Source organism: Gymnoscopelus braueri, assembly GCF_963280865.1.
Source record: "Gymnoscopelus braueri genome assembly, chromosome: 14".
In the NCBI taxonomy this organism is placed as follows: domain Eukaryota; kingdom Metazoa; phylum Chordata; class Actinopteri; order Myctophiformes; family Myctophidae; genus Gymnoscopelus; species Gymnoscopelus braueri.
The window spans coordinates 27,833,867-27,849,637 of record NC_137619.1 but is presented as its reverse complement, the minus strand read 5'-3'; the positions used below and the strand labels follow the sequence as shown (position 1 = coordinate 27,849,637).

The window sequence follows — 15,771 nt, the reverse complement described above, 5'->3', positions numbered from 1 at the left end:
CGGCGACAGCGCGGCAAACAACATTTGGAAAATCAGCTTGATTTATTTTTACTCGGGCGAGTCGATTGCCAAGCTACACAGGGGTTTTTAGCACAGAATCTTTTTTTTTTTTTTTTTTTTTTGTCATGTGCTACTTATTTATTTATTTCCCTATTTCTGTGGCTCTTCTGCCTGGAGATGAGGGGGTGGGGGTGGAGGAGAGAGAGAGGAGCGAGGTTAGAGAAGAGACAAAGCGCCTCTTACTGTGAACGATAGATTGGATCGAATTTTAATAGTATATTTTAGTTTTAGATTAGCGGCACCTAACATTATACTTGGCAATAAAAAGTACAAAATAGTTATATTTTCATCTTATATTCAAAATCATCTGCCTTCAGTGCCTTTTTTCCATGTATAGTTTTGTTTAAATGTATTAAGTATGTTTAGAACGTTATGTATAAAGCTGTTTAGAACGTGTTTTTAGCTTCATAATTTGTCAAAAAGTTCACATAAATAAAATAGTAATAATAATAATAATAATAATAATCGACCTTAAAACAAGTCAATTTCACAGTAGTTTAAATAAAGTAAATATTTGTTGTAACAAGATGTGAGGGTTTGTGGTCCGAAAGTTCTTATCAGTGACACAAAACATTTGAACAAGATTTTATTTGATCTTCTTGTGTATAGAATATGTACGCTATCAATAGCAAAACATAAAAAACATTCGTGACAAGACCACCATAAATATATCCACATAGGCGGTGTGTTTGCAATCAAATGAAAATGAGCCAAGCTGGTCACATTTAGACAAAAATAATTGATGCTGAGGAGATATGCTTGCTCTTGCTAATGGTTGGCAAAGCACTGTGTTTTGCATAGTAAACTAAATATAATAATTTGTTTGTACTATAAGCAATCACTGAGCAATGCTGGAAAAATCTTGTCTGTGGAACCTTCAAATGTTATACTTGGTCATCTTGACAAAAGGAAGCAAAATTGTATGATATACTGATGGTAGGCAGTGAGAAGAAAAATAATAGCTTTTGTGTCTTTAAAAACAGACATTTACAGTAAGTAGAACACAGCTACAGCTGACCACAGGACTGTACTGACCCCTTACTGATTGATTGATTGGTTGAATACTTTTTTTTGACAGAAATGTAAACCAAACAAGGTACAGTCATACATTTGGGATAAAAGGATAACACAAAAAAGTCCTGGGGAACTTGTTTCCATTGTGGTTCTATGTATTCAATTCATCAACATAGCATAAAAAATAACACCAAAATACAAAAAAATAATTATTTTATTTATTTGAAATGCAATAAAACCACAGGGTTACAGCAGTTCAAGGATAACACAATAAGAAATAAGTCCAAGGACTTTTTCCCCCCTATTGCGGTCCTCTTAGAAGCAACAGTTAATAAGTAAAAATACATTACAATGCAAAACAAATGACAGTAACATACGTATACAGTACATACATAAAACAAGCGCTCCACTATCTTTCCCTAGACTAATGAGGGAACCTTTTCTAATAGACATGCTTTTGTCTGCTGCTTAAAAGACCTCAGATTGGTTGTCAGTTTGACACTGGTTTGGAGGTAGTTTCACTGTGTGGCTCCTATGTAAGTAAATGATCCCTTGCCAACTTTATTTTTAAAAGCAGGATGGCTCACATTTGCTACACTGGGTCTGGTGAAAAAAAATGGTACTTTACTTACCTGAGTGAAACATGTCTTTAAAGAATATGGGGACCTCGCCATATTTGATCTTATGAACCATAGTCAACCTGGCCATGGTAACCCTGGATTCTACTGTATCACTACTATCATCAACAAATATAAAACACTATATTTACAGAGTAGAAAAGGGGGAGAAAAGGGTTTTGTTGAACAAATGTGACAAAAACTACAATCTTGTTTTCTAAGAGTGTACATTTAACCACAGGGAACACTATTAACCAATTAAAGCTAAATATAACTAACTATTCACCAATTCTAAACTAAATATAACTAAATATATATCCTGTCCTGTCCTGTACACAATATAGTAAATAAAATATACATACATTGAATGCACATTTTAGGGATATAATAGGCATAACACAGCCAGTAGCATTAGGACCTCTTCAGACTCATGTGATGGCAACTAAACCATCCACCTTTTGGTCCTCAGACAATGCGGAGAAAGGAGCAAAGAGACCTTTTGTCTAGATGCTTAATGGAGAAGGTATTTTAGTCAAATGAATGTATTTGTGAACATGCAACCAAAGAGATGTCTTCCCCTCCGTCTTTCTCCATAGGATGCGCTCAACTTTAGTTTCTTCCTTTACTTTCTGCATCTCTACACCTCGTCTTCTCTCCTCCCCTCCAACCCCCTTTGCTTTCTGCATCTCTACACGTCCTCGTCTCTCCTCTCCTCCCCTCCAACCCCCTTTGCTTTCAGCATGGAACACCACGCAACCTCTTCTCACCCCACAGCTGTTCGCAGACTGCTTTACCAATTATCACCACACACACATACAGTACACGCACATACATAGGTCATATACAGTATACACATTGCACAAAAATACTCACACTCACATATGACAGACCAACATAACACTCGCTTGCAACCGCATGGTGACAGCAGAGTATGTATGTCGTGTGTGTGTGTGTGTGTGTGTGTGTGTGTGTGTGTGCGTGTGCGTGTGTGTGTGCTCCCTCAGTAGTCCTTTAAGGAGAGCAGCAACATATACGCAGATGTGCTGCGAGATCCACAGGCTTCACTGGGCCATATGGCCCCCATGAAGAAAGATGGTGCATACGTCTGGATGAGAGGAGGGAGGGAGGGAGGGATGGATGGAGCGAAGGATGGAGGATGGGTAGAGGACCATGTGTGGCGTGAGCTACGCAAACAGTTGTTGGGAATATGTATGTCTGTGTGTGTGTGCGTGCGTGCGTGTGTGAGGGAGAGAGAGTGTGTGAGTGTGTGTGTATACCAGAGGCTCCAGGAGATTGTTTAATGGAACAAATGGTTGCGGCGGTCCAGGGAAGAAGGAACAGGCTTGCTGCTGCCGCAGGCGGACAGCGGGCCCCGGGCGAGGGCTGCTTCATCTGGGCCCCTGCCACACACACACACACACACACACACACACACCCTCTGTCCAACCCCTCCACCCTCCAACACACAGTGTGCTGCCATGCCCCCGAAGCAAGAAGACGATCCGCACAAAACTTTTCATTTGCAAATTAAGTTGGCAGAGGCTACACAAGAGGATAAAGGAGGGCTTTCATTTGTTTCGTGTGTGTGTGTGTGTGTGTGTGTGTGTGTGTGTGTGTGTGTGTGTGTGTGTGTGTGTGTGTGTGTGTGTGTGTGTGTGTGTGTGTGTGTGTGTGTGTGTGTGTGTGTGTGTGTGTGTGTGTGTGATGCACGAACATGCATCTGTATCTGTGATCTGAACAGATAGAGGGAAGAGGGAAGCAAGAACCACAGCGGGGGAACGTAGCGGTGAGGGTTATGACACTGTACCAGGTGTTAGTCTTTACACTATAATACATATGAACTCATACATATTTAATAGCACACATTTGAATTAATATTATATTTGATTTCGGATTGGGAAACCCTTCAGGATCAGGTTTTACCAACGTATTTTAAAATATCGTTCGTTTTTCCTCTTCTGATTAATTATTGTGTGAATTGGTATGTAGTTAATACAACTAATTGGTATAATTTCTTTTTTTTAATAACAAGCCTTTCATCACTCCATGTATGACTTTTATTCAGGCAGTGAGAATGAGAGTACATTAGGCAAGAAGCGGAGGACATTGTGGTACAGTAGGATTCCATCCTTCACAGTAAAATCCTCAATGTTAATTTATCCATTTGTAGCTCTGAGAGTGTACAAATATAACCACCAACTTTAGTTACATTTGTACGCACTCGGATTTGACTGTGTAGGTATTTAGAGGATAGAATGTGCACTTCCAACTCTTTCGGATGCAGGACATAAAAAACGTAAGGTACAACCGTGTTGTATACTTTAACCTAAAAAGAAAAAAGCATTGACATGTTTTGCATTGACTAATTTTTCAGATGGAAACATCGCTCTAATGCCTCAAATACAAATAGCTTGTTTTACATTTGTTTACATTAATTTTGGATTTTGCTGTTTCGGTTTCTCTTTTTTCTTTTTGGAAAGATTTATTATCTGAAGGCATACTAGGAAAGCAAGTACAGAGGGATTCTCAGATCGGAAGCACTGGAATCTTGAAAGAGAGAAATCAGCTGCAGTATTGAGGAGGAACAGTATAGCCATACTGACCTCTGGATGGCGCTGACGAGTCATGGTCCCCTCCCGCCTCGTCTTTAATCCTTACCTCGCTTTCTCTCCCTCTCCCATGTCATCCTCCTCTCTCTCTCTCTCTTTCTGTGTTGCCCAGCTGGCCTCTGTAGCCCGGAGCGACCGCAGGGCGGCCTGCTGAAAGAGCATTGTCAAACAGTGGCTTTACAGCTCCAACACACACACACACACACATGCACACAGAGAGAGACAGACAGATTTGCATCTCAGATGTCAGGCAGTAGCCAGCGGCATGCAAGCTGGAGCGCTAACTGAGCAAAGCGTCACATCTCTAACCCTGCATAGTGACACTCGCTAACGCTCTGGAACAGCACTTTGTAAAAGTACAACTAAAGATAAACTAAAGTGCTGGATGCAAACGTCTGCTGTGGAGAAACGCTAAACGTTTTAATGTCTGAACACTAAAGAGACTGCCGCTGGACTGAAAAACTGCCCAGTCGCAGTTAACACAACGGCGCAAAAAGGGCCGTCATCTGCAATACAAATTGGCTTGCAAGCTGTGAGGCTTTAAAAAAAAAAAAATACTTTTAGGCTTTAAGATTGAGGTTATTACCGAAGTAAATATGTTAAAGTTCTTTCTTGAAAAACATTGTTGGTGGTGCTTACTCCGACCTTGCAAGTTGCACAGGATAAGCGCATCTGTTAAATACTTAAAATTATGATTCATTTTTTTGTTTGTTTGTTTTTTTGCCCCCTCCTTCGTTTTCTCTTGGAAGTATAGCTATTCTCAAAGGCTCATGAGCAAGAAGTCCTTGAAGACTTTCCACAAAAGAACACCAAGGTTTTACTGAGTTTTACTGGGTTTTTAGATGCAGCTACTGTAGTCGACAGGACATCCTCTCTGAATTCCTTTATATTCTGTCAACAATGGAACAAATACACAGACAAAAACAGTCCACATGTAAGAGAATATAGTACCTAAGATGTGATCATTATTCCTTATACATTATACTGTATATTATTGACTAGTAGTGGTGTTGTATGAAGCCATCCCTTTCCCAGTCAGTCAAAACTTTAACCTCATTAACCCCGGTGTCCCTATTTTTGCTAGAAAACGAAAACTATTTTTTTTTTCACTCATCAGAAATAGCAGATCTACAAGTGATGAGATGCGTTCTGAGCTTGTAGATCGCTATTTGTGCCATTTGTCATACGATACAGTATATAGGGCTATAAACATGTTTCAGATGGAGATCAGTATATTATATAAAGAACAGAGAAACTAATAACAAATGCATATACACAGTACTGTTGCAGTGTGCTGTGCACATGCTAAGCCGAGAGAGGAAAAAAACAAACTTCAATGGAAAGCAATGATAAGAGGAAAAGTTCTGCGTTTGAACGTCTAAACGTTTGTGATGTGTGATGGGGGATGCACTCCCCGTCCTATCATCTGGTCTTTATGTAAAGTGCCACTCTGAAGCCTCAGTGTCACCAATCCCATTCCCCATGTCAAATATGCATGTTAGCAAGAGCAACAACTGGCATGACAGGTTGCTGGAGTGGGATAGGGGCATGGCCGTCAGGCACACACACACACACACACACACACACACACACACACACACACACACACACACACACACACACACACACACACACACACACACACACACACACACACACACTCACACACACTCGAGTGCTGTTGTGTGTGCCAGCCAGGCTGGGGCGCTAGGGTGTGAGGGTGCTGATGGTGGGGTTGGGATCAGGAGTGTGTGTGTGTGTGTGTGTGTGTGTGTGTGTGTGTGTGTGTGTGTGTGTGTGTGTGTGTGTGTGTGTGTGTGTGTGTGTGTGTGTGTGTGTGTGTGTGTGTGTGTGTGTGTGTGTGTGTGTGTGTGTGTGTGTGTGTGTGTGTGTGTGTGTGTGTGCGCGCGCGCGTTTGTGTGTGTTGTGTGTGTGTGGCAGCTGCATTCTTGCTGCCCCTGGCAGTATTGTTTTAACCAGGCAAGCCAAGGCAGTCTGCCTGCATTCTTCACCCCTAAGGCTCCTGCCATACACATGCACACAGACAAACACACACAAGCAGGTTAAGTTAATGTTCACCATCTAGGATTGTTTCTGAAAGTATGTCTTTACAAGTATGGATAAAACATTGCTAATAGATGTTCCTTTTGTATACTATTATTTCCTGTGTGTGTGAGAGAGAATGAGAAACAGTTTTCTGAATTTTACACTGTAATTGTACGTTGATCTTCTAAGCCTCACTCCTCAAAGTCAAATAAGTCCATTACTTATTAGTCATTAGTGCGTATCATCTTAAAATATCTGTATATAATATCTGTACATGAAAGTATTCACTCCACTGCAAATTTCCAGCACTGTAGTTAGTTTTCCCTGAGAAAACATTAAATGGCACAGCGTGCTGCGCCAATAATACCTCAAAATAAAAGAGCTTTGTGTTAATTATTCCATTCTAAAAGGGATGGAGTGATGGTAGACATGTGCCTCAGATTCAGTTTCTCCTCTTTTTCTCTTGCCCCCCCCACCTCTCTCTCTCTCTCTCTCTCTCTCTCTCTCTCTCTCTCTCTCTCTCTCTCTCTCTCTCTCTCTCTCTCTCTCTCTCTCTCTCTCTCTCCCCAACATAAGATTACCAGTTTCCCCCTGGACCATGGCTCCAGGATATAAGCTCCAAACTGTAAATAAACACTCACACACCCTCTCTGCGGTGTACATCAGTTGTAGCCCTCAGCTAATGTCTAAAACTGGTGTGTGTGTGTGTGTGTGTGTGTGTGTGTGTGTGTGTGTTCTAATTAATCTCGCCAGCAGCAGCAGTCAATAGAGTGAGCCGTGGATAGAGGTGCAGATAGTGAAAGAGTTTGATTATCAGGATGTCGGGGGAAATTACTCCAAACTGCCTCGCAGCAAACTTACAACCACTGTTAATGCTACTGCCTCTGCTACTTAGAATACATAGTAAAACGTGCACTTGTAGTAGTAGTAGTACTACTACTACTACAGCTAATGCTCCTACTTATACAAATAATCATATTAATAATATTTAATGACACTCTAATGTCACACCACTAATATTGCTAATGCAACTACTGTACAACTTATGTTACTATTGTTACTATTGCTTTGCTACTACTACTGTACTTATACTACTGCTATACTGCTACTGTAAGTACTACTGCTTCTCATTCTAACTGCTGCTTCTATTACTACTACTTAGTACTACTGCAGCTCTAGCGCAACTAAGATCTTTCTCCTACATTTCGTTAGTTAGGCACGAACAATTTGTAGATATAATAATGTGTGTGTGTGTGTGTGTGTGTGTGTGTGTGTGTGTGTGTGTGTGTGTGTGTGTCAGTTAGCCATGGGATCCAGCAGATGGTGTCCTTTCTCCAGGTCAGTGGGGAGGCTCTCTCTCTCTCTCTCGTCTCTTTTCTTCTCCTCTCCTCTCTGTCCAGCAGCAGGGAAGAGAGATCTACGGCTGTATATCCATCTACCGCCTCATCCGTCCATCCCTGTCACACTCCAGTGCACCCACCCACCATTTTTGTCTTTCTTTTCTATAACAGACCAGTTTATCCATCCAGCCATCCGTTCATCTATCTATGTATGCATCATTCCATCCATTTATGCATCTCTTCCCTTTTCTTCTGTAATTCAAGGCAGTGCAGCGGCGAAACAGCCTGCATTGTGTGTGTGTGTGTGTGTGTGTGTGTGTGTGTGTGTGTGTGTGTGTGTGTGTGTGGCAGTGCCCAGGCGTTAAGCCGTATTAAGTCCTAATTAATGAGTGTGCCAGTCGATGGAGGCCAGTTATTGGATTTGCTGCTTTAGCTGCTGGAAAGAGCGTCACCCTAATCTCTCTCACACACACACACACACACACACACCACTCCCCTGTGATTTGCGATATGCTAGGTGAGACAAGTGGTGGATTAGAGAAAAAAAGTGAGTTACATAATCAGGCCAAAGGTAGTACTGTACTGGCGAGACATACTACGTGGCTCAACTCTGTGTGTGTGTGTGTGGGGGTGTGTGTCAGGATCAGGACTTGTTGTATTACATAACCCTACGTTCAGATGTTCACCTGCAACCAACACCTCACATGTCATGACCTGGTCGTGTGGCCTGCTGTCCTGCTAGCTTGGTTTGGCTTAACTCACAGATTTGACCATCTCATTTGCTCTGGCTTACTGGCTGTCGCTGGGCATTTTGTCGTGTTCCAGCAAAGAAATGTGCGCACCAAATAAAAAATTACGTTTATCAGAAATGAAGTGTTATGACAATAGTACTCAACAGCGGTACTTCTACAAGCTCATAATGTGTCATATTGTGAGCTTGTAGATCTGGGTTTTTTTCTCTCAAAATTTTTAGAGAGGTTTATTCACAGTTCAGCAATTTTTGGTTCCGGGGGTCCCCTCCTACAAATGTAGTGGAATTCAAAAATATTTATGTTTGAAAAACAAATACTCAAGTAAAGTAATTAACAGATACTCAATAAATGTACTTTAGTAGGCCTACAGTACTCAAGTATATGTACTTCATTACTGTCCTTCACTGCAGAGATGTAAATGGTACTTCCTATGGTCTATTTACGGATGTAATTCAATCAAGGCGCTTTGCATTTTTCTACATTATGCATCCATGTCCCTCAAGAAAGAGGACAGACTCTGCAAGAGTAATTAAAGGTGCAGCAATTTTCTTTTGTTAAAATGAGTGTTAAAGTGTCTTTATTCCCATGGTAATCATTGCTATTGTGTTTGTTCACTATAATAAACAGAAAATGCATTTTCAGGTCAGGATACCAATTGTATCCAATCAGGAGAGAGAACTCACACAGGATACAGGATAAACAATTGAAATTGGAAGTGATGATACAAAGAAATGAGCTGACAGAATTGAAACTGGAAAACCACTGTTATTGAACAAACACTACAGCAATGATTACTATATGAATATAGAGCTTTAACCTTTTCACACATTTTATTATTATTTTCTTTAACCCAAAGATATCACTTGCACCACCTTTAAAGTTGCACATCGACACAAATATAAAAAAGAAAAAAGAAAGCTGTGATTTTACCTACTTGTTTATTGTACTCGCACATTAGACGTTGCTAGTTTCTGGAGGCCAGCCATTGATTTTCCAATTAGTGTGAATGTCCACTGACTCTGTAAGAGAAACGGGGCTGTTTATTCTTTGTAGCTGCTCTTCCAGCGGTTTGTCTTCATGTCTACAGAGCAGCTCTCCTGAGACTGAACTGAGGTGAGATCAGGACAGTTTTTTTTTGGCCATTTTAACCCATTCAATCCGGGAACGCATCTACAAATGTCGTCTAAAAACTGTTTTCTGAACCCCCGCCCCAGAAGCAAAGATTTCAGTTAAAAATGTTCGCTTTAAAAATATATATATTCATAGATTTGCACAAATCTTCAAACATTTAAAAAAATAGCAGATCTACAAGCTCATAGCGCGGCACTCAGTGCCGCACCATGAGCTTGTATATCTGCTATTTTTGAATAGCCAAAGTATAAAATAATGGTTATAGCTAAAATCAAAAATGGCACAGATGCGCTCCCGGAATGAATGGGTTAAATCAGATAATCAACACTATGTTCAAACGGCAGACAAATCTGATTATGTTTCTCTGAGATACGAGGTTTCTGGGCTGACGGCAACGATGTGTGGCTGCTGTCTGATGGTGCCATGCTTTGCCACTTGTGTCTTGTATGTCGTGCCTTAGCACTCAGCGGGGACTCTGTTCACGCGTACATGCGTGTGTCTCTGTGACGCGCCGGCGTCCTGCTGTTCCATGCTGTGGTGGCGTAGGAGGAGGGGGAGAGAGTGGGAGGCCGCCCGGCCAGGCCAGCTTGGCAGCAGGGGCTTCTTCCTCCAGTCCTCAGCATACGGAGCCGCAGGAGGCCTCCCTCCCTCCCTCCCTCCCTCTCTCCCTTCCTCCCTCACTCCCTTCCTCCGTCGCCCGGTCGGGCCAGTCCCACCCTGGATGTACAGTAGACGTAAAGCTAGAAGAAGGAGATGACGGGGCTAGGTGGTGCAGTCGGTAGTGCTGTCGCCCTCACAGCTAGAAGGTCGCTGTGTCCTCTCCTCCGCGTCATCAGTGCCCATACCCCTAGGTGGGGTTGGCAAAAGGGCCTCTCTGTGTGGAGTTTGCATGTTCTCCCCGTGTCCCCTAGGGCAGTGTATATCAACCTTTTTTGTGCCAAGGCACACCTGGCATACCCAAAAGATCCCAGGGCACACCTAGATATACGGTATATATATATATTTAATGATATATATATATATACGGTATATATATATATACACACACACTAGGGGTGTGCCGATACACTAATTTCACGAAACGATGCAAACTTGTAGCTTGTCAGACATGCAAACTTGTAGCTTTTCAGCTTCCACTAGCCGTTTTGAATCCAAATAGGGCAATAGTGTGACACCTGACCCGAAAAAAAAACAGCATGTTGTCACCCTTTTCACCTCGGGGCTGTTTGCATGCCTGATTATTATGAATGTAAAAAAAAAAAAAAAAGTTTTTTTTTTTTTTTTTTTTTTTTTTTTCAAAATTATATTTTTTCAAACCTTCTTCAAACGGCGCGGCACACCTCAGCAGTAGCCCCGGCCCAAAATTGGGACGTTTGCCAGGGTTGATATACACTGCCCTAGGGTAGGTACCCTCACAAAAAACATGCAGTAATCCAGGTCTCTATACTGCCTCCCCCTGGTCAGCCGGGGCGCCTGATGGAGGGGAAAGGAACTGGTTGGAATAACGTGTTCCTTCCACTCGCTACGTCCTACCGGGGAAACTCCCCCCTGTCAGGTGATAAGAAGCAGAGGGAGACTAGCGCCCAGGATTGCAGCTTAGGCAATTGGCACTGGGTGAAAAAATGGGTTACAAAAATCGTGGGATAAAATGTTTTAAAACGGGGCTGGGGACGGGGAGTGGGTGAGGGGTTCTCTATGACAGTGATTCTCAAACATTTTCATGTCAAGGACCCCCAAATTAATATCTAAATGTCATCGGACCCGCATCTGAAAATATAAGGTGCCAGAGACCCCCGTCCCCCACACAAGTTTTGTGTCCTTTGTAAAATATTCATATTTCACGTTGTAGATCGGAGCCGATGTATATAGGTTTAAAGTGGTTAAACAGATTCTAATGCTATTTTATATTGCTGGGGACGCCCTGGAACCCCCTCTGGGACCCCTAGGGGTCTTCAGACCTCACTTTGAGAACCACTGATTTAGGTGACTTTGAACTGTTAATACAAGGCAGAATGGATCCATTCCTTCATATTGTAGACGCCAATATGACCCTACCATCCGAACGTCACAGCAGACTCATCAGACCAGGCAACGTGTATCCAATCTTCTATTGTCCAATTTTGGTGAGCCTGTGTGAATTGTAGCCTCCGTTTCCTGTTCTTCTTAGCTGACAGGAGTGGCACCCGTTGTGGTCTTCTGCTGCTGTAGTTGTCTCACGGTTGGTTGTGTTCAGAGATGCTCTTCTGCATACCTCGGTTGTAACGAGTGGTTATTTAGGTTACTGCACCATTCTCTGTAAACACTAGTGGTGGTGAGTGAAAATCCTAGTAGATCAGCAGTTTCTGAAATACTCAGACCAGCCTGTTTGGCACCAACAACCATGCCACGTTCAAAGTCACATAAATCAACTTTCTTCCCCATTCTGATGCTCGGTTTTAACTGCGGCAGATGCAGATGCCTAAATGCATTGAGTTGCTGCCATGTACTTGGCTAATAAGAAATTCGCATTGGCGTACAGTTGGACAGGCGTCCCTAATAAAGTGGTTGGTGAGTGAATATTAAATTGACAACATACGGTACACAGTCTACACACGATGCTCGGACGTAATTTATCAGATTTTGTACACATTTTTTACAATCTCAGAGTTGAATTATCACTGACAGTGTGTACTGTATATGGCTACCTTTATCCAAGGGAGTTAAGAACAAGTTAAAAACAACGTCGGAGACATTCAAAATATTCTGACCCACCCCTACTGAAAAGAGCAGGAGACATGTTCTCCCCTCAGACAGACGGTCCTACCACTGCCAACAGAGCCAGCAGGGGCATCTGTCTGCACCCCCCCCCCCCCCCCCGCCCTAGGCTACGCATCTCTCTCTTCCCCTCATTCTGCCCCTAGCTACACTGCTACTACAAACCACCCCTCTGCTCCCACTCTTCCTTTTCCCATACCCTCCCATCCTCGTTCCTTCCTTGTCATCGGTGAAACCTGTTGAAATAGATCCTCGTTCGTTATTGTACATTGAGAGTCTTTATTGGAAGCAACTGTACGTGCCTGCAGGTAGGGGCGCAATAGTTAATCGAACTAAACGATGAACCGATTATAAAAAAAGATACAGAAAATAGCAGATCTGCAAGCTACATTGTGACGCGTTGCAGTCTAAAATAGGGCTCAAGTTGTGTTGTATATTATAAAAAATCTATTCGAAATTGTTTGTGTTAATTTGTTGATATCTCTTTTTAAAATTATCCAAACAAACACACTTCTCAATTATTTTATTAATCAAACAAGTGTGTGTGTGTGTGTGTGTGTGTGTGTGTGTGCGTGTGCGTGTGTGCGTGAGAGGGGCGATGATATACAGGGATGGCTGGGTGGGTATGGTAATGTGCATTCCAGCGCTGAGAGTTTGCCCTGTCGTATGAGTAGGACATGAATAGCACTGCAATGGAGGAGGAGGAGTGAATGGATGGATGGATGAATGAATGGATGAAATAATGGGCTGCTGGTGGGAAATATCTAACAGACATGTCACCTCTTCAACCCTTAGACACACACACACACACACACACACACACACACACACACACACACACACACACACACACACACACACACACACACACACACACACACACACACACACACACACACACATTATTCATAACCCCCCCCCCTCAGAAAAACCAAAAATAAAGAGCCCAGCTGTAGACATCCCACCCCTTACCCAGCACACATACAAATACATACAGCAGCCCTCAGTCCCAGTATGCAATGAAAGGGTTCATTGTCTTCGGGGCCCCCAGCAGCAAACAGAGAGACTGCCAGGCTGCGTTGGAGGGGCCACGCTAATTGGGACGGCCTAATAATGAGTTTCATAACTGCACATGTATGCACACAACTCTCTCCCCATCCGTGTGAAGCAGATGTTTGAGTCGGTTGTCAAGTTAAGATGACTTTCTCTGGGCTGACAGTAGGGGTGCAACAGTTAATCAAACTAATCGATTTAATTGATCATTTAATAAGAAATTGATTATTAATCAATCCCCATTTTGGGCATGTCATTATTGGGGGAACATTTTAAGAAATGTCAAAACATTTCCAAAACGGTTAAGATAGCTGTTACACTGTTGTGTGACAAAGTATAAGATACAGTTTAAATGGTTAATCGATTCTCTGAGGTTTTTTTTATGCACTTCTCGGTTATTCATTTAATCAAAAAGTAATCGATACAATAATTAACATGAAGCCCTAGCTGACAGACATGTTACAGTGGACCTTTGTCGTCTTTGATTTGAAATTTTAGACACGCATCATTCACTACTGCATTTGTCTGCATCAGATTATGAATCATATTCCCTTCAAATTCTTATAGTACACTAACGTTGTCATGGATCACTGCTGTTGCTGTCCCAGTCTTGGTCCAGAGAGAGAGAGAGATTATTTTATCTTCACATTTTGAGTAAATAATTGTACATTTTTCTATACTGTTATTTCAGTGTAACCAACCTCACCAAGACAAATTCCTTGAATGTGCACACACATCTGGCAATGAAAATAATTCTGACTCTGATATATTGGTACTGCTTCCAAATACTATGGGACAGAAATCCCTAGCTGCGTGTGCTCTACCGTCAGAAAATTAACAGAAGGACAGACGGGTGCAGTCTATAGAAACAGTCCGCACTCCCAAGGTAAAATTTCATAGATTATTTACCACAGTGTCTTACAAACGAACATGTTTTGGCAACTCAGGCCTTCAGCAGCGTTTTGAACGCTGAACACCTCAACACCAAATTTTGTCGCCGAAAAACAGCCAATCTACAAGCTCACAACGTGTCGCGTTGCGAAGTGTTGTGAGAGAACTTGTAGAGATTCTATTTTCGCTGAATGGTTGCCCCCAGATTCCAGGGTTCAGGTGGCTTAAAAACAAAGGCAAACATACATTACACACCCAATTGTATGCTGATACTTTGTGTCGTGTTTGTTGCAGGCTTCAGCAGTTGGACCGCCATTGTCAGACCAGTGCCCAGCAAGTGTGTGAATTGTTGGCCAAACAGAACCAGCTGATGCAGGAGAGGAACACACTCACTGAGGAGATGCAAAACCTTCGCATAGAGGTACACACTCCTAGTATATAGACATACACCAGTGTTGATTTTATTTTAATTTTTTGCCGTTTTTCATAGGTTTATTGATTTTGACAACACATTTTTATTTAGTTTTAGTCATAGTCTTTTATATAAAATTCCATTTAGTTTGAGTCATATTTTAGTCATCTGAAATGTTTTCGTTTTAGTCTTGTTTTAGCGGTGCCTTGATGGCGTCATAATGGCTGATTGAATGCCGAAAATAGACGATCTACAAGCTCACAACACGTCGCAACGCGACGCGTTGTGAGCTTGTAAATCTGCTATTTTCAGAGCGCAACATCCGAGCGCAACCAAGCATAAAATGACTTGTCTTTTAGTTCTACTAGATCTCTTCCCCACTAGTCCCTCACTAACATTTTAGTCTAGTTTTTATTTCTTGACGAAATTGTCAATATATTTTCTCTTAGTTTTAGTCATAGTATCATTTCTGTCTGAAACATATTGTCAGCTAGTCATGTGATCAGCGGTTGGATATTGCTTCTTATATCGGGAGAGACTACTTTATTTAAAGTTGTGTGCGTGTGTTTCTTTCTGTCCTTCTAGCTCCCTGTTGGCACAAGACAAGCTGACATCCGGTCTACATGAGTCTTCTCACCTAGATCCTTCGTCCTCATGTTGAGCCATCATGGAAAGTGTATGTGACTGATCTGAAATAGCTTTTAAAAATCAAAAATACATTTTATGTATGATTTATGTATGATTTTCTATCATCACAATTGATAGGTAATGTCCATCTTGTGTTGGCAGCACATTTTGATTGATTTTTGCCAATGTGAAACAATTTCTTACTTAAACTTTTAGACATCACATCACCACATTTTATTCAGTATGTTTTGTAATATTTCACTCTGTTTTTATATTCTTTTCAAAAAGTTTAATAAACAATGATTTGACTTATTTTGAGTTAAAACGTGTTTGTGCTATGAATGGTGTTACAGTACTGGCATGTACAATTATAAAGATGAACTATTGGAAGTACTGTAGCTGCTATTAAAAAAAAACAGACTTGGTAAGAGCAGTCAGCCGGTAAGAGCACATACAGTCAGTGTT

At 41.8% G+C, this 15,771-nt stretch overlaps 1 protein-coding gene across 1 annotated transcript in view; it reads left to right on the top strand.

The window, feature by feature from the left end:
- Nucleotides 1-15,560, top strand: part of sdccag8 (SHH signaling and ciliogenesis regulator sdccag8) — a 67,091-nt gene extending 51,531 nt beyond the window's left edge. Inside the window, exons 18-19 of the mRNA XM_080449648.1 lie at nt 14,562-14,688; nt 15,265-15,560. Coding sequence (XP_080305774.1) covers nt 14,562-14,688; nt 15,265-15,306 — 169 coding nt within the window. The 3' untranslated portion in view covers nt 15,307-15,560. The remainder of the gene's footprint in view (nt 1-14,561; nt 14,689-15,264) is intronic.
- The last annotated feature ends 211 nt before the right edge of the window (nt 15,561-15,771 follow it).